Below are 19,745 nucleotides of genomic sequence, written 5' to 3' on the forward strand. Positions count from 1 at the left end.
TATATCGAAATTTTGTTATTTATATATTAAATAGTCTAATACCACCTATACCTGATATTATTTCAGTTCTATCATAAAAATGAAACTCCTGCTGACGAGTACTTCCAGGGACGAATGTTTGCCCGTTAGGGCTCTACTAGTCCGCGAGCCTACAGATTTCCATGACTACGTCTCTTTCGGGCAATAACTTGTAAAGTTGTATGTATCTTTTATCTCCGTGAACGTCAACTGTAGTTCCGTAGGTGAGTTCAGCAGCGGCAACCTCCAAAATACGTAGACGTATTTTCCACCAGTTTAGCTGACTTTTTCTTCAGGATATAGGGATAGCCATAATTTGTCAAATTTTGAACCGAGAGGAAAAAATGAAAATATTAATCTTATCTTTAATTTATTTTCACTTTTATATCACCAGCAGCAGATGTTGGGCAGCTGATTTTTTTGTTCTAGATATTGGATTCGCTATAATTGTACAAGTATTACAAATTTCAAATCGTGAGGAAAGGGCAAAAAATCTCCTAGTCTGGGAGGCTGCCGCTGCTGAACCCATCCACCTACACGTCAACGCAGCTGACGTTCATGGGGCTGCATGAACAACTCTCTCGCCCGAGAGGAAACGATTGACAAAGTTTGTACAGTCGAGTACACGTACTTCTGGGCAAAAACTCAATCATAAATATCTGAGTACGCTTCTATGCCGTTAACAATAGAGCCATGTTCACATATTTTTGATAAAATTTTTACTCAAAAGTATAAGAACTCGATTGTACATAGGTAGGTACATACCTGGCTCGCGGACTATACCGTCGTCACTGCCGCAAATTAATTTGCAAAGGTCAGTAGAAGAAGGAAGACCTGGCACGCTATTGGATATAGGTAAATGACGTAGTAGTTTCATAACAGAGTAGGTTGGTAATAGCACTGAATTCATTTAATTTTTCAACTATCTGTCAATCTGTCAATGTCAAAGTATACACAATCTAGTGAGACCGCTTCATAATAATAAATAAAAGTACACAAAAACAAATCATTAAAATGAAGTGAAATTCATTTTGCAGTGGGTTGTAAAATAGTACAAACAGAATGTCCTAGCGCTTTAACCATGTCTTCTGCACCATTTCACAACCATACATTGTATTGACTATAGCCTTGAAATAGTTAATTGTAGTAAAATGATAAACATCCTCTCATATTTCGGCATGAACATGCAGTCGGAGGTGTGTCTGTGGACGCTACTGGGTCTCGTGAGCACCATATTCGACGCGACGCTATTCAAAGTTAATGCTAACTTAAAACAGGTAAGTACCTATCTGATCAATATGAATTCAGACAAAACATACTTTTCGATTTCATGCTCGTAAAGTTGGTATGTATGCTAGATTTAAGCGACATAAAATGACTTTTTATGCTCTCATCACAAACAAAACAATTTCTTTATTTTTTTAAATAATTTTTAATTTATATAATGAATAAAAAAGTAAATATAACTAATATTTATAATTATATTAGCAATGCATGAAAATAAAAGGGGCCTAGTAAATGAACAATTAATTCTACTGTTGTTATTTCATCTCCTCGCAATCGAAGTGAAAAGCAGTACACTCAAATCGAGCACTAAACCCATTTTTCTCTCGACGGTTCTATCCACCCTCACCGTACCGGCACGTCTCGGGTAAAATGGCTTAATTTATGCTCTTGTTGTACAATCTACTATTGTTATGCTTTCTTTCATAGTTAAGACAATCGGGTAGTTTCCTGGATAAAAATATTATTAGTTTTTTTGTCAATCGTACAAAAAATTACAAAGTTGAAAAGCGTCAAAGTTTGGGAGTGGGGCCCGTGTCGTCACACCGTGCGACATTTTTCAGGACGGCGTGACGTCACGTCATGTGGAACTTTAACTGGCTATAGCTTCATCATTGTTTGTAATTGGCGAAAGAAAAAATATACGTCCATATTTTCTGATAATGTAACTGACGGACTAAGGTAATTACAATTTTTGAGTTCGCTTGCTATAGCTATTGTAATTATATAAATATCTTGTTTAGAAAAAAAAATACTTTCTGCCAAGTTTCTTGTGGCGTATAATTTTTGGCAATGGTGGTCTTTCCGAAATCATGTCGAAAAAGTGACATGTAAAAGAGCCCTTTGCGGCTTGCTTACAGAATAAACGTTTTGATTTAGATTTTTTGAAACACTTATTTATTCAGAGCTTCGTTCAATATCTACAAATATTATTGTCTTTTGATTTTGCCTTGTAGAATTTGTCATTGCTCCAAGGGGTAGCAGACCTGAGTATTTGATATTTTAATATCACCTTGACGCTCTCGAGAAATAGTTATTTGTGCAACAAGAGAGCAAAGTTGTTTTTTGTTGCGAGTGTTGATTTTGAATCCCGAGTAAGCGAAGGATTCTATAATTGAATCACGAGCGTCAGCGAGTTAAGAAACAAAATTATAATAATCACGTTTAAAACCATAAAAAAGTGTCCAGTAGATACAATACAAAACCTCATACTCATAACATGCATTGTAATTTGAATAACTTCTTGTACTAATGTCACACCCATTTTTAGGGTTCGGGAGCCAAAATGGCAAAAACGGAACCCTTATAGTTTCGCCATGTCTGTCTGTCTGTCTGTCTGTCCGTCCGCGGCTTTGCTCAGGGACTATCAATGCTAGAAAGCATTTGCACGGATATATAAGTAAACTATGCCGACAAAATGGTACAATTAAAAATTCTAAAATAATTTTTTTTAGCGTACCTCCCATAGACGTAAAGTGGAGGTGATTTTTTTTTCTCATCCAACCCTATAGTGTGGGATATGTGTATCGTTGGATAGGTCTTTTAAAACCATTAGGGGGTTGCTAAGACGATTTTTCGATTCAGTGATATGTTTGCGAAATATTCAACTTTAAAGTGCAAATTTTCATAAAAATCGAGCGTCCCCCCCCCCTCTAAAATCTAAACCGGTGAGTGGAAAAATTGGAAAAAAATCAGGATGGTAGTAAGTATATTAAACTTTCAAGGAAAACTATAACGGCTAAGTTTGCTTTAGAATTATTAGTAGTTTATGAGTAAATAGCAGCCTAAGGTATAAAATATACCTAAACTTGGAAGATTCCGTATAAAATAAGAAATCCTTAGAAAATTATTACTTAATTTTTTCGCAATGGCTACGGAACCCTATTTTGGGCGTGTCCGACACGCTCTTGGCCGGTTTTTTAATATTGCAAAAAGCCTCATCTTGGGGTCATTAAAAAGGTTGAACAATAAACGTATAATTTATTATAAATGTTATAAAACCTTTAAATTTGAATTTTATTAAGATTTACAAATTGAATTATCATAAACATAAATAGATTTGTTAAAAATTCATTCAATTTAACAAATATTTATTCCAACTGTAGAGGCAGTACCTGTACGGAATTCTTTTATAAAAAAAAAAACAAGAGAAGCGGCTTTCGTGCAACGAGGTTGCATAATATTAAAAGATAGGGAAAATTTACATTTCGGAAATATTTCGTTGTCATGTAATTTATTAGGTATCGATATATTTATTATACCAAAAATTTAATTTAAGATTGTAATCAACGCATTTGATCTTATCTCTCGCTTTTTTCGTGTTGAAGTGAAATGGCAGATCAAAGTAAAGTTCAAATCCTCTTTGGTTCAAATATTTCGAAATCAGTGAGTAGACTCAACGCTGTAGGTACTCAGCATTAAAAAAAATTAAAAAGTTACTTTGTCTCACGGAGTGAGCAAAATGCGATTTTGCTGACTGATTTCTCATAGCAAAACCTGCCTGTTTGAGGTGCTGAGGTGAAAAAGTATCTTGCCAGACAGACGGACGGACATTTAACGCTAAAGATTTAACTAAAACTGCTGGTGTTTTTACTAGGTATGGCAGATGCGCATGCCAGCAGAGTTGTCGATGCCGGTGCAGCGAGCGCTGCGCACCATGATTTCCGGTGTCATGCTTGTCCAGTGCTTCACAGTCTATGTTTACCTCGCTACGTACATTGTTTTGCTGTATCCTGTATTTCTGGTACCATTTCTTATATTTATCAAATTATCAGCTTTTTAGTCAGTCATTGGGGTGGATATGGATATCTTATTTTATTACTTTATGACAAGAAACATGAAAGGGCGAGAAGAAATTCAAAGCACGAGAAAATCAAAAAGTCTGACTCATACCATACACCCAATAATAACGGTATGGTTAATTATCATGTCACAACGGAAAACTTTCATAATAACTTCAACTATCGGCGTTAAGGTGTCCAATTTTCTTAACTCCATCCAAATATTGTCTTAATCACATTAGCATTAGAACATTAGTACCTAGGTAAAGCTTAGGTAAAGCTTTTTTAAGAGGTGCAGGTTATTATTTTTTCAATAATCATGATCCTGAAAAAGGAGGAACGGCAGCTCCATTCTGTTCCTATCATTTAGTGGAAATATTGTTTTGTGATCGAACTACCGTTTCTAGCTCTGTAGAACCAGGACTACTTATTGAAACAAATCTGCTTCTCTTCAAAAAACTTTACTTTGCCAATGGACCTTCTAAGCGTCTTAATTTCTTCTACTGCTTTGGTTTCAGAGGCAAATAAACAAATTAAGTACTTATTTAGTGTATATGTTGTTACGTCATGTCCATGAAGACTGTCCTTACTATACATGAATGTATATCACATGTCGCGCTGGTGTAACCAGGAGGAGCGTCCGACCCTTGTGCTGCCTTGGCTCCTGCTGGCAGCTATTCGCAAGTTGCTCTGCGAGTTGCTGAGCCTGGCTTTGGGTCTGGCCACCTGTCTCCTGGTGGGACCAGCTCGGCCGCCTTGTATAAAATTCGTGGTGATCAAAATTATCTCCATTATGCCTGCTTTTTACATGTGGATGCTTGTGTTGAGGTAAACGCAAGATACTTAATTTTTATGTGTAAGTAGATTTGCTGCCTTTAGTATAGTAGTAGTGTAGTAGTAGTTTAGCAGTGTTGAGAGTTAATTTCTTAGATAATTTAATTACACCTATTCAGTGATATAAAATGGAAAGGAAAAATGAGAATGTATTAATGAAACCAAACCATAACCAAAGTTACACGAAGGAAGGTTATGAATTTCTTATACATAAGAATGCAAGATACCTAAACTGTATCAATGGGGCCTCCTCTAGCTTCTGACTGTATCACGAGATCAGCTCGATGCTACCATTATTATACCAAATTTCGTGTCAATACCACAATAAGGTACGTGGGAGAAAATCAGTTTCATAGTTACAGGTGAAGCTTATATTATGTTAAAAAGGCATTGACGATTGAGCTGCTCACTTATTTAAAGATGCTGATAAACTTCAGCATTCTAACGAGCGTTCTAGCAAACATACAAACAAAACCACGGTAAATTTGAGTCTTTTTCCGAACATACATCCGACATCATCGTGAATCCTTGAATGAATAAGGCTTTGACGAGCATTTTCTAGAGCTTCCCTATAATGATCGTGCTAGTAGCCTGGTCATTCTACAGTTTTTTTGGAAATAATTCGATATAAGGCTAATTTTTTGTATACTGCTTTTACGTGTAATTTTAAGAACCTATATTTTCGAATTCACCAAAATTTGGTTGTGGAAGATGACAAAAAAAAAATACTCTAAAATAGGTGTTTTTTTGAGCAAAAATGTATTTCACTAAATTTAATGTCAAAATGTGTTTGAATAATTCAGTTTTTAGACCCGCAAGCTGAATCCACCAATATATCTAACAGGAAATAGAAAAAAAACACTAAAGTGATTATTTTGTAATACGTCTAATTTCTATTAGGGAAAAAAAATTAAGTCACATATTAACAAGAAATTGGATTTTAAATAATTATTATTTAAAATTCAACAATAGATATGATTAGAAATTACGTATTTTGTTAAACCGATATAATATAAGCAGCAAAAATAAGTACAAAAAGTCTCAAAGCACGTTAAAAAGACACACCTAAACCTTAATTATACTTACCTAAAAGGTAACCACTATTGTAATTATTTTTTAATTTTGAAAATATGAACCCTTTTTTAAGTTCTTTTATAAGTGGATTTATATGTGTTCGAAAGAACATAAATAAAACTAGTTAATTGTGAAGTAAATGAGCTAAGTATAGCAATTTCGCCTGATTTTTACACAATTTATAAATATTCTTTTTTATAAAATTTTACTGTCGCAGTTATAAATTTTCGTGGATTACTGAAGAATATATTTGCAAATTAGCTGACCTAATTTTTAATGCAAAAAATTGCTTATTAGAATTAATGTTGATTTTACTTAGAGCGAAGGTTAGGTGACTGGGGTATAGGCTCTATTTGTTGTTCAGTTCGACAAATTTCAAAATGGCGGATACTCGTTGTTCTGTTACAAGCGAATGCTCAAGTTTATCAGGACCTTAATGGTGATTTTCCACAGGCGAGGCGAGATGAGAATTGAAATTCGTATGCATTCTCGCGCGCATACAAATTTCAAATCTCGTCTCCCCTCGTCTCGTCTCATCTCGCCGGTGGAAAATCACTTTAAGAATGTGAATAATTCTTCTAATCTATATTGTCATATCAAATCCAACAGTTATTACCACGCATTAAAAGTGGCAGCTGCATTCAAGACCTTCCGAGCAGCAGTGCCGTCCAACGACCTAGACTATGGGCTTGAGCTGGCCATCCGCAGACGACGCACCAAGTCCTTATTCGGCGAGGCTCTGGTCCGGAGTCACCTTATGTCCAATTTGTAAGTACAAATTAAACTGTATATTTTTATGTTTAGTAGGTACCTTTACTTGCCTCTTAATAGTATCTGCCTCTACTGAACGAACATTCTCTTGTTAACCTTTCTTTTTATTTACATCGAAATTCTCCTACAAAGTATACAATACTTTAATGCCAGTAAAAAAAATCGTAAGAAAGGTTTTTTTAACAAATAAATAATTTAAATTTAAACCTTAGATACCCCAACTATCTTTTTAGGGTTCCGTAGCCAAAATGGCAAAAACGGAACCCTTTTAGTTTCACCATGTCTGTCTATCATTCTGTCCGTCTGTCCGCGGCTTAGCTCTAGAAGCTAAATCGTTCGTTTGAAAAATTTGAAAAAAATAAATGATGGTAGTGACTATATCAAAATAAGGAAAACTATAACGGTTAAAGTTATAAAAAATATATATAAATTTGGAAGATTCGGTACACGCTCTTGAATGGTTTTTATTTTAAGATGATTTAATCACCGTCACATGGGCATGCCCAACGAGTGAAAATTTTATTCACTGTTCATTGCTTTACTGTTATACAATAGTTCATGTAGTAACGAAACGGTCAAGCAATTTTGACTAAGGTGTAGAATTTGTGAAATTAGGGCTTGTAGAGTTAGTGTAGAGTTAAAAGCTTGGCTCTACAGAGATTTGATACGTTTTTGACAGTGCGAGCCATATGGTCTCGTGTTGGCGACATTTTACATGAAAATTTTTTTGATGGGATTTAACTTTGTATACCGGGTGTGGCCTGTAATACGAGCAAAAAATTAAATCATTTTATGGTATAGGGGGCAAACGAGTAGGCGGATCGCCTGATGGTAAGCGATTACCGTTGCCCATGGACACCTGCAACACCAGAAGAGTTACAAGTGCGTTGCCGGCCTTTAAGGTAGGAGTACGCTCTAGTAAACATAGATCGTCCTCGTCAAACTAAACAACATTAGTTCAGCGACTTTTAAAAATAATGGAGTCTTTGAATTTTCCTTTTTTCATACAAATTAAATACTGCTATCAAAGTACGCCATCCTAGAACACAACTGACGTTGCCTGTCACGCTACAAACATCAAACATTTTGCTTTACATTGCTTCTTCGAATAAACATAAAAGTGTAATAAAAATTAAAAAACTATTTTTTTTAAAAGTCGCTGAACTAATGTAGTTCAGTTTGAGGAGTATGATCTATGTTTTAATTATTTGCTCATATTACAGGCCACACCCGGTATTGAAAGCTGGGTTTTACAGGTATATAGGTACTTGATTTCATTTAACACAAAAATTTAACGGTGACTTTCACACATATTTTAACTACTTAGTTTATAATGAAACGAAGATTTCACTAAAATTTGTATTTACTTCTATATTTAAAACTAGGAATGATTAATAATATTGCAAGTTATTTTTTTTTATGTTTACTTCCGACAATGGATTATTAAAAAAACTAGCGCGAGTGTGACCATTAATTTTTAATGTTATACAGTGTTACCGGCAGCCAAGCTTTTTAAGGCAGGTTAAAGTAATGTATGTTTGTCTGTAACTTAAACATGACATTAATTTAATTAATAAAACCAAATTCAGATTTTGTTAACTTTTTAACAAAATTATACTCGTAATTGCCAGCAAAGTAAATTGACAGGTAACTGTAAATGACAGCCGATATATAATTTGATTATTACTTGTCAATTTACTTTGCTTTGCTGGCAATTATAATTTTGTTAGAAAGTTAACGAAGTCTCAACTTTAGTTTATTAATTAAATTAATGTGTATGGTTTAATTACAGAAACACGTTACTGTATATAACCTCCCTTAAAAAAAGCCTGGCTGCCGGTAACACACTGTATGAAACGAATTAACAGAAGGTATTAAAAATATATCTATGATTTTTCAGATATTCAGATAAACAAATAAATATAGCTGGAAATATAGCTATATCTAAAGAAAATAATAATTTTTCACCTAATGATTTAGGATCAACCGATACAAAGAAGAGCGTTAAATTAGATATTGAAAATAAAGAAAACACATTTTACGAAAATCAAACAGCGGTTGATCTAAATGAAACTGTCAATAATATTAATGAAGTCGTCCAGGCCTACAGCATTCCAAATAGATTACCGTCTGATTTAGGAACTTACGAAGATTGGTTTGGCAATGAAATAATTGTCCCTCGAAATACTGACCGAATCAATGAGCAATTCGGTCTGATGTTGTTACGAATAAGTGCTTTTCTTCAGACAGAAAAAAACGGTCCTAATCAAATATTTGAAGCTGCCTCAATGTTATCCGTATCTGAATCTCAAGTTAAAAATCTTAACTGTCCAAGTCTGACCGATGAAGCTACAGATACTCCCCCGTTAGTTGCAAGCAAGAAAAGTAATATAGCATCGTATCTAAGAGACTACCCGGACATATTTATGAAAAAAAATGATTCACAATTACAGCATAAGTTGGACTCTATAAGGGTAGTTCATAGTCAAATTGAAGGTAAAAGCAATGAGAGAACTCACAACGAACAGCGGCAAGCAGTACGTATTAATTCCGGAGGTAACGTTACTTTAGACTTAGAACGACCATTAAGTGAGAAAAAGTCAGGTACAAAGCATACGCATGCAAGAAAACAAAAAAAAAAGAAAACAGATAATTTAAAACATATGGAGAATACTAAAAATGAATTAGAAAGCGTTGATAACTCGGGAGAGACATCAAAACGGCAAAACAGTGCGGAAGCCCTTAAAGAAGGCTCAAGCTCGCCTCCGATTTCTTCAGCTAGTAGTTTGACTTCAACTATTGACAGAATAAAAAGTAGTCTGACAAAAGCAAAGTCATCAAGAAAACGTAAAGATAAAAATGCACCGTCGTCGAGCCACATTGGTTCGACTAGTACTTCTAGTGGAGAAAGTGAGGAAAAAGGTGTTTAGAGGATATAACTTAAACGAGGGAATATTTTATAATATCCCATGACAGTACATATTTATTTTTATTAAGTATCAAAAGTTACAAACAGTTTCTTCTATAGCTATTGCTGGATTTAAATATAACACTCTGTAGTTATATTCATCTGGGTTTATCAAATTAAATTGGTAAAATGGAAGTTTGTTTGTTATTATCCAGGCCATCTGTGGTACTTCATGATCAATACGTAAATCATTGGGAAACACCAATGTTCTGTTACTTTGTGCGATAATACCGAGGTTAGCATTTGAATACGGTTTACGCGTATCCCAGCAACCAATACTATCTTTGGAAACCAGATTAAATATCATTACACCATTGCGGTCAACAGCAGCAGCAGAGACCTGACCAATAGGGCCTCGGTTCTCGCCGAGGAGTTTGAATTCACCTTCAGCGTTGTCGACACGCGAAGAATTTCTTATCACCGAAGTGCTTACAACAAATTCCAAATTGCTAGACATGGAATGGTAATACAAAGGTCTATCCCCCTGGTGAAATTTCCCCAAAGACATTCCGAAAATACCATCACTCCATTGGTAATTAACTCCATGTAAAGTATAATTCGACAGTAAAGGTTCAGGATAAAAAGTATAGTGATTGAATCTCCAAAACGAAGCATCGGCGGCTCTAAACACAATAAGCCCAAAGCGCCTGGCATCGGCAATGTAGACATGGAGATCTCTGCACCTTGCATCTCTGGAGTCTACAACAATATTAGTAATCAGAGAATTCTGAAGAACATGTTCTGCTGGGATTGGGTAGCGTGCTATTACTGCATTTGTTTCAAGATCAACAGCATAAATAGTTGGTGGGCAGAGCTGGCGTGGCGTCTCGAACGCTTCGACTTGTCCGGAGTCAAGGATCCACATCACACCGCAGTGATCTACGTTCATCCGGAAAATGGAGGTAAAACCAGTACAATTCTCTGTAAAGATAAAAATTAAACTTAAATTAAACTGATAGTGTCTTTTCCAACCTCGACATTGGCGGAATCATCGATAGTAACTTATCGATGGAGCTATACTTTCAATAATTGAATTGAATTGAAACTTTAATTAACTAGACAAATTAAAAATAAGGAGGTCAGAGCTTTCCAATAGAATAGAACATACTCTTGTGTATCCTGTGATAGTTTTCTATTTTTTTTAGGATTAATAGAATAAAATGTTGTAGGTTTCATTTCAAATACTTAATTCGTGATTTTAACTTGGTGAAACGTTGCCATACAGTTTAAACTTTTAAGCAGTCCCATAAATTATGGGACTGCCTACTTAAAATTTGTTACTTGTTTAAAAATAATTACCTGCGTTATGCCATTCCCAATCGGGGTATGGTTTTAGAGGCGGCGAGTCTGTGGCGGGTACGACGGGCAAGGCTGACAAAGACGCTGGTACGCCTTTCTTCCACCGAGGCGTGCTAATGAAAACACGGTCTTTCCAACGTTCAACGCCCAGAATTATTACGTTTGGTTGAATGAATTTCCTGCAAAAAAGTAGTCTTGCTATGTATCGTTGCGTTTACAGATTGAATTACGTTTTATTTATAATTTGATAGGCTTAGAGCGGTAATACTGGCCTGGCTGTCTGCCTATCTAGTTCTATAACACTTTACATTGTGATTTTGTCACTTATACCATACTATAACTAGTTTTTCATTAAAGATTTTCCTTATATTATGGAACAACACGATTTAGAATTAGGTGATGGCACCGAACCAATAATGAAAATTGTTTCGTTAACCCAAATTTTAATTTTAAGAGACGGATCCTAGTTTATTAAACTAAATGAATGATGAGCTGTAAGACATTGAATCCTTGTTGTCCACTACTGCATGGGTAATACTGTGTTTTATTAAACACATATATGGACATATTTGTCCATGATTGATTGGTGCCGTCATTTTTATTTATTTATTTATTTATTGTACACACACTTACATCTATCATTACAGGCTTGACCTAATGCGACAAAGTCATGGTGAATAGATCCAAATTTTCGTAAAAAATATATTTTATATACTATGCTACGCTGTAACTATATGTTTAAGTAATCGATATGGATAGTAATAACTGCTTATTGCCAAATTAATTGTCCTGCTTGACAATGAGCCAGCCAATCAGCGTGCAGCAATCAGTACGGTGGATGCGCGAATTTCTTCTTTTTATTTATGATATTTCCACTATACTGATTAATTCGTTTATTAATAAGTATGTCAATCATCAAACACTAATTAGTTACTATACATTTCAAATGTAGTCAAGTTCGTAAACTTTTGAGCAAAAATTTAATCAAAAATATCTGAACACGCTTCTACGTCGTTAACAATAGAGCCGTGTTCACATATTTTTGATCAACATTTGCTCAGAAATTTAAGAACATGACTTTACTTACTAATATTAACTGTTATTTTACATTCAAATCATTTAATTCGTGACCCCAAATAAGCCCGCTTGGTTAATGAATAATGACATAAATATGTATTGTTTTTAGGCATTGCGATAAGTATCAGCATTATCATATAGGTTTCTAAATGGGCCACGTACAGTCACCTGCATTAATATCTGCTACAGCGGAGCGTGCAAAAATATCTGACACGTCACCGGGTCTAGAAATAGAGTCGTATCAAGGTCGTATTAGATGTTTATGCACGCTTTATTGCGTCAGATATTGGTGCTTGTGACTGTACCTACGCGTTTTAAAATAATAAAAAAATTACCCTGAATTAATAGCAGCTTGTCTATCCTGCGGGCTGGGATACTCAAAATCTATTTGTTTCCATCTGTACAAGGTGCCTATCGCTTTACTTCGAGCAGCAGTTATGTTGCCGTGGTTACCGACAGCAAAGCATGTCAGTATAAGAACGATAACTAATGATACCTTCATCTGAAATCAAAGAAAAATTTATCCATATTAGTACAAGTAAGCACCAATATTTAATTGATTTAATAATACATTTGACAAAAATGGGAAAAAAGGGAAAACAATTGAGGGAGGAGAGGAAGAAGAATCTAAGACCGAGATTCTATTATTGGTAATAGTTTATTATTTGGAAACAATCAGACTCTAGCTATAGGTATTACAATTAGGTATTTAGATTTACGGTTTCTTGAAGAAAAATATTGGAAGGAACTTTACTTAGAACCGGATCATATCAGGAACCCAAAAAGCTGGCGGAAGAAATGGATAAGTGACAATTACTCCACCAAAAAGAAGGCAATTCTAAAATGCTGTTAATGATAATGTGGTTATAATAAGGCACAGATGTTCTTCACTGGCTATGTTAAAAAACTTAATTTATGATTGAAAAAGCCTGCATTTTAGAAAAAAAATCTCAACGTCCTCTATTGTACAAAGTTATATAATACTGAGTTAAAATTAATGAATGATTTATTAATGTGTGATTTTAGAGATGGCCCGAATATGCTTTGAACCGAATATGAACTTCGGCTGAACATTCGGTAAACATAAAAAAATCATCTGAACTTCGGTTCAATATGCGTCTAGTAAATTTTAAATACCTACGGGTAGATAAGAAGGGATTATGAATTTTGATTGTTGAAAACACTTAATGTTTCTCAATGTTTAGTTTGAGATCCGAAATAGTACATTACTGCAGAGGCCATGAAGTAAGGGATTGATGGACGAGTTCGGGGTAGACGGCCGAGTCGTAGACGAGGCCGGATAAAACGAGTCCAGCAATCCCTGTTCTGGCCGAGGTTTGTATAGTGCTTTTCTCAAACAATGTGAGGAAATATTTCATCCATCCATCCATCCGTCCATCCAGCCATCGGTCCGTCCATCCGTCCGTCCATCCATCCGTCCGTCCGTCCATCCGTCCATCCGTCCATCCGTCCATCCATCCATCCGTCCGTCCATCCATCCGTCCGTCCATCCATCCGTCCATCCATCCATCCGTCCATCCGTCCATCCATCCATCCATCCGTCCATCCATCCATCCATCCATCCATCCATCCAGCCATCCATCCATCCATCCGTCCGACCGTCCGTCCGTCCGTTCGTCCGTCCGTCCGTCCGTCCGTCCGTCCGTCAGTCCGTCCATCCATCTATCCGTCCGTCCGTCCATCCGTCCGTCCGTCCGTCTGTCTATCCGTCCGTCTGTCCGTCCATCCATCCATCCATCCATCCATCCATCCATCCATCCATCCATCCATCCATCCATAAATCCATATATCACATCGCATCGCATCGCATCGCATCGCATCGCATCCCATCGCATCGCAGTATCGCAAATGCTTACAGAGTAGTGGTGGTTGGCTGTTCGTAATTTTTACTTTGTCAGTTTAATGTTAGTAAGCAAAATTAAAAAATTAGAGCAGCGGACAATAATGGATTTTCATACATACTTCATGCCCTAGGCCAAGAAGTTATGTAGGGAGGTGGTAGGGAGCCATAAATGAGAAACTTCATGTCTCCATTTCGTGACATTATCGCATACATTTCCGAGCATGTTTGAGAAAAAGTTATTAGTGCAACAAGAGAGCAAAGTCGTTTTTTGCTGAGAGTGTTGATTTTGAATCCCGAGTAAGCGAAGGATTGTACAATTGAATCACGAGCGATAGCGAGTGATTCAAACACTCGAGATGCAAAACAACTTTGGTCTCGTGTGACACATACAACTTTTAATTAAAAGGTTAAAATAACCACATACATATATTTACAAAACAAACAATATCAAAAACTTTAAAATATAATCCGATTGTTAAGAAACAAATATAATACTTAATCATATTTAAAACCTTTTCTCAAAAATGATTCGTACAGTCGCCATTACAGTTTTAAAAGTCACTTGAATGCCAGACATCTACCAAAAGTCTCCGGTAAGTAGACAGGTTTTGTATACGGAATGAAAAAGTATCCAGGTAGGTACGATAATCTCATACTCAGTTCAGTAATTTGAACATAGTTAGAACTTCTTGTAAAATATGTCATACTTTAATACTGCAAAAGACCTCATCTTTGGGTCATTAAAAAGGTTGAACAATAAACGTATATTTTTTAATAAAAAACTACCTTTAATTATGATTTTATTAGGATTTATATTGTTTGAAACATAAATATGAATAGATTAGTTGCAAATTTATTCAATATTTAAAATTTACTCAAATTTTAAGAGATAGGCAGTATACGGAACAATTTTAATAAAAAATCAAGAGCAGCGGCTTTCGTGCAACGAGGTTGCATATATTTTTAATACTAAAGGTAAGTATAATTTAAGATTGTAATCAACACAATATTTTTATTAGGTTGGTGTATGCTTCTTGTTTCATTAAAAAGTAAAAAAAAACTTAGATAAATGTTCGTTTTTTTAGCTATATATTGATTTTTGTAGTTTTTGTTTTGTATTTGAGAAAAGCAATGTACAAGCTTCGAAAAATAAGTGTTATAGGACTAAGTCCCTAGTAATGTACTATACTATTACAGGCGTTTTGTAATTTTGCGGTTATAATGTGTATCCGAAAGTTTAATTGTTTGTTTCTTCTTAGGCCTACAGAATTTGAAAATCGAACTTAGTCTCTACTTGATCCTACTTATCTCTCGCTTTTTTCATGTTGAAGTGAAAGTGACAGATCAAAGTCTAGTTCAAATATTTAGTATTCAGTGAGTGGACCCAGCACTGTCCCCAGTATTTAAAAAATAATAATCAAAAAGTTACTTTTCACCTCAGCACCTCAAACAGGCAGGTTTTGCTATGAGAAATCAGTGAGCAAAACTGCATTTTGCTCACTCCGTGAGACAAAGTAACTTTTTTTTTTTTAAATGCTGCGTACAGTGTTGGGTCTACTCACTGAATGAGGGCTATCGTTTTTTGTCTCACTAGATGGCGCACTGTTGCGTGAGGTTTTTAAGTATGGCTTTCAAAGTCTGTTATTACGGGCGTGAAAGCAAAGTTTAGATTAAAATCATATTTAATACACCTTAAAATCGTACCATAAAAATATCGAGCATGCCACAGTGTTCCATAGTCCCCGCTTTGTGCGGAAAAAAGGGAGGACAAAGGTTTCCGAAAGACAAAACTGTCTCAAAACACAGACATTCACTGCCCCGGAACGCATATTTGCCATAATTAATTTCAGATATTGCAAAATATTCACAAAATTATTCAAATTATAAATAAACCCGCGTAGCTCACCCAAAAACTATGAGATTTGACATTTCGTAAACCTCACGCTACACTAGCGCCTCTAGTGGTGAATTCATACGCGATAGCCTTCATTCCAAATATTTGAACTTTACTTTGATCTGTCAGTTCACTTCAATACGAAAAAAGCGAGAGATAGGATCATATGTGTAGATTACAATCTTAATAATAAAGATATTAAAAATATATCGATAGATACAAAATTACATGACAACGAAATATTTACAAAATGTAAATTTTCCCGATCTTTTAATAAAGTATGCAATCTCGTTGCACGAAAGCCGCTTCTCTTGTTTGTTTTTTATAAAATAATTCCGTATACTACTTTTACAGTTGGAATAAATAGTTGTTAAATTGAATAAATTTTTAACAAATCTATTTATGTTTATGTAATACAAATCTTAATAAAATTCATATTTAAAGGTTTAATAACATTTATTATAAATTATACGTTTATTGTTCAACCTTATTAATGACCCCAAGATGAGGCTTTTTGCAGTATTAAAAAATTAGTGTGACATACCTAGCACAAGAAGTTTTAAGTTCAAATTACAATGCATAATATGTTAAATGAGTATGAGATTTGTATTGTATCTACTGGACACTTTTATATGGTTTTAAATGTGATTATTATATTTGTTTCTTAATAATCGGATTATATTTAATAAAATTGTGTTTGTTTTGTAAACAGGTAGATATATGTGGTTTTATTCTTAAGTTACATTTAAATGATGTTCTCGCTGCTGAGGTGAAAAATTGTGTGTCACACGAGACTAAAGCTTTTTTGAATGTAAAACGATTTTCGGCCCATCCCTAGTGGTTTTTGTCAACCTTCCTGTGAAGGTTATCCGGTAGTACAATACACTTGGCATCAAAAGTAGCGGATTACTTTTTCAGATGACTTAAAAAAACCGGCCAAAGTGGAAGTCGGACTGCACGCAACGAGGGCTTCGTAGAACTTTTTAGGAACCTATGTCAAAATATAGTATGCTTTAAATGTCCCTATAATAGCCCCTATAAATATACAGTGAAACCATCCATACTAATATTGCAAAAGTGTGTTTGTATGTTTGTCCGTCTTTCACGCCGTAACGGAGCGACGGATCGACGTGATTTTTGGCATAGAGATAGTTTATGGGCCCGAGAGCGACATAGGCTTCTTTTTATCCCGGAAAAATGCACAGTTCCCGAGGGAACAGCGCGCGATAACCGAATACCACGCGGGCGGAGCCGCGGGCAAAGGCTAGTTTTGTTTATAATTTTTGGGCCAAAAACCACAACTCGTTGTGATGAAGTAATAAAATATAAATAAAGTATTGAATAAAGTTATATTCTCGGAAATAGATCTAGGTAGGTACATAATTATATTCATATATTCAATATAATAATTATTAGTTTCCACGATAACTACATTCTATATTAACGATTTATTTTTATTACAAGGAGTTTGTTTTAACGTCGTCCCATTTTTAATTCAGTCTAGGATATTTAAACAAAAAAAATCTTAATTATGAAAATTCTAAATCGTAGCTTTTTTAAATAATTTCCATATAAAGGCAAAAATGACAAATGCTTTAATAATAATGGTTTTAACATATCACTGAAGATTTAAATGGGACGTAGCAAATAACTTGTTAATTCTCTTACTAAGTAGCTTACCTTCGTGTTAACTCCCACTATACACGTCTATTAGGCTGGCGGTTTTGCTCTGTTATGAGTACCTAAACACACCCACTCTCCATATTAATGTATAGTAGAAGATGATACGAATAAGTAGAAATGCAACTTCACTGCTTTACAATTCTAAATTATTACGCCTTGAAATTGTCAGTATTATTTTCATTAAGCTTAACATTTCTGTTAGTTTCGTTGACGCATATCTCACTCATCCTGAATCACCATCTGATCTACGTGTTAGGTATCTAACTAAGTATGTGAGCTTCTAGTGTAAGTTTTTAACACAAAATATCCCAAACGCGTCTGCAATAACGTAGCAATTAATTTGTGTAGACAAATAAATTGTCAACGCAGCCCGTTGAATACGAATAGTCCGAAGAAATACAGCAAATAGTTTCAAATAATTATTGAATCAGGCGTTACTTTGCGGAGGTCCATACTATATCAATGAATTAAAATAATTTCTTTGCTTGCACCCGCGACCTTAAGCGCGCGCTTTAAGGTTTACTAAACAAGTAGTTTCTTCTTTGACATCTTTGGAATGGAAATGACTTCCGTGCAAAAAGTACCAACGAAGGCTGCCACTAACGTGTCGATGGCCACAGATGCAGCTGCCATTGGTAACATGTTACCTGTGTAAAAGAGCTTGATTCTAAACTGCGTCAGAGTAACGATCTGCCGGGTAGCATGCTGAGATTCTATTAAGTACTTACTACGATGGCTCAGCGATCCAAAGTGGACCTTAGCCTCCAACACCAAAGAACGCCACTCTGCTTTGCACTGAGCTACTCCGGCTGCTGAAGCTTGGCTATATCCTTCTCGACCTGGTCCATCCTCTGGTATCTAGGCCGTCCTACAGGGCGTCTTCGACCTGGCCATCCATTATGCGTCCGATTATTCTATCAAGTGCTAAGTATTTACTTAGTTATTATAAGACTTAAATTCATCGAGAATATTATTCTGGTACGCGTCTTTGTTTTGGCAAAAAAAGAATTATAATGAATTGGCCATTCTGTATTATTTTAGTCTCGTGTTAACGTTGCATAAACAGTATGTTCTAATAACGAGTTCGTTATTTAAGAGTAATTTTGTAGCTAATTTAAATATACATGATTCTGTATCATTGCATTGATAACTTTTAACAACCTTTGTTTGCAATGGCGATTAAAAGGAATCAAAAAAGCAATTTTTACTTCCCAAAGTTTAATGAGTAGGTATATTTTTGAATCGACTTAAAATTTATGTAGTGAATTAAAAAGTTTTTTAACTGCATTATTTAATTAGGTATTGGAAAAATATTCTAACAAAATTACTTAGTTAGTCAGAGTTTAGCCCTGACTTATTTGTTTACGTAGCAAAAATACCTTGAATAGTAGCTTGAATATTAAAAAATATATAATATTTAGAATAATATAATAAAATTTAATCCTAAAGCGGCACGACATCTTATTAAGTAGTTGACGATCATAATAACACTATGAAATTATTCAATATAGTTGACTAATCACACATATAAGTAAATTTGGTTCAAGTTATGAGAAAGTTAATCTGTAATTCTTCTAACTGGGCCCGAAATACTTACAGATTTCGACACAAACCGTGGTCACAAATAGCTAGTTTCAAGTTGTTCACCCTGTGTCAAGTTCTTAACCGCAAGCTCTGCGTTGTAACAGGGTACGGTTACCATAATTTATATCATTAGTTATAGTCGTGGACCACCTCCAGAGTAATTATGTCCTTCCATGTCTGTTTCTTCAGATTTTTCTCCGCCACCACACTATTGGTCGCTAATTTACTTTTTTTAAACGCCCTGTTATAGGATCTACTGTTCTGTTACAACCAGACCTAAATATTTTTAAACTCGATCATTTGGAGGCTGTGAGTGCCGCCGACAAATTAAAGGTCACGTAGCGCCACCGGATCGCCTCACTCGCGAGGTTGCCACGCGCGGACGGCGAGTGAACCACTCGGTGATAACCCGCTGCTCGCCGCCATAGTGACTAGGAAAGACCCGTGGACCATCTGTTGACAACAAGTGGACTGGACGCCGAAAGTCGAGGCGGTGCTGGTCGCGTGCCCGGTGCCAAATATTACCTACGAATATTACAAACTTTGCATTAACCAATATTAATACTAATACTATTTCAAAAGTCATAAATATCGATACTGAAAGGTACAAAAAGC

General features: G+C 35.3%; 2 protein-coding genes across 3 annotated transcripts; one reads left to right on the forward strand and one right to left on the reverse strand.

Annotated features, from left to right (window-relative positions):
- The first annotated feature begins 962 nt into the window (after window positions 1–962).
- Window positions 963–9,864, forward strand: LOC141429035 (uncharacterized). 2 transcript variants are annotated; one of them, XM_074089182.1, is made up of 5 exons: window positions 963–1,295; window positions 3,899–4,045; window positions 4,714–4,910; window positions 6,600–6,758; window positions 8,662–9,864. In XM_074089182.1, exons 1-5 carry the CDS (start codon window positions 1,170–1,172, stop codon window positions 9,689–9,691), a joined length of 1,659 nt encoding a protein of 552 aa, XP_073945283.1. In that variant the 5' UTR covers window positions 963–1,169; the 3' UTR covers window positions 9,692–9,864. The 2 variants fall into 2 exon arrangements, with proteins under 2 accessions (XP_073945283.1, XP_073945284.1); XM_074089183.1 differs by lacking the exon at window positions 963–1,295 and having other exon boundaries at window positions 3,966–4,045; window positions 4,601–4,910.
- On the reverse strand, window positions 9,715–17,611 carry LOC141429040 (dopaminechrome tautomerase-like). Its single transcript, XM_074089189.1, has 4 exons — window positions 17,544–17,611; window positions 12,441–12,607; window positions 11,029–11,207; window positions 9,715–10,650 (listed from the first exon to the last, which is right to left on the reverse strand). The coding sequence occupies exons 2-4, from the start codon at window positions 12,605–12,607 to the stop codon at window positions 9,761–9,763; spliced, it is 1,236 nt and encodes a 411-aa protein (XP_073945290.1). The 5' UTR covers window positions 17,544–17,611; the 3' UTR covers window positions 9,715–9,760.
- Window positions 17,612–19,745: the final 2,134 nt, after the last annotated feature.

This window comes from Choristoneura fumiferana, chromosome 6, assembly GCF_025370935.1.
Source record: "Choristoneura fumiferana chromosome 6, NRCan_CFum_1, whole genome shotgun sequence".
Lineage (NCBI taxonomy): Eukaryota > Metazoa > Arthropoda > Insecta > Lepidoptera > Tortricidae > Choristoneura > Choristoneura fumiferana.

Excerpts from the sequence above, each read along its gene's own strand:
- LOC141429035 (XM_074089182.1), top strand. The coding sequence starts at position 1,170 with ATGATAAACATCCTCTCATATTTCGGCATGAACATGCAGTCGGAGGTG. Across the intron at positions 4,046-4,713 it reads TGCTGTATCCTGTATTTCTG|GAGGAGCGTCCGACCCTTGT; the intron begins GTACCATTTCTT and ends TGGTGTAACCAG. Across the intron at positions 4,911-6,599 it reads ATGTGGATGCTTGTGTTGAG|TTATTACCACGCATTAAAAG; the intron begins GTAAACGCAAGA and ends CAAATCCAACAG.
- LOC141429040 (XM_074089189.1), bottom strand. The coding sequence starts at position 12,607 with ATGAAGGTATCATTAGTTATCGTTCTTATACTGACATGCTTTGCTGTC. Across the intron at positions 11,208-12,440 it reads CAAGCTGCTATTAATTCAGG|GAAATTCATTCAACCAAACG; the intron begins GTAATTTTTTTA and ends ACTTTTTTGCAG. Across the intron at positions 10,651-11,028 it reads TTGGGAATGGCATAACGCAG|AGAATTGTACTGGTTTTACC; the intron begins GTAATTATTTTT and ends TTATCTTTACAG.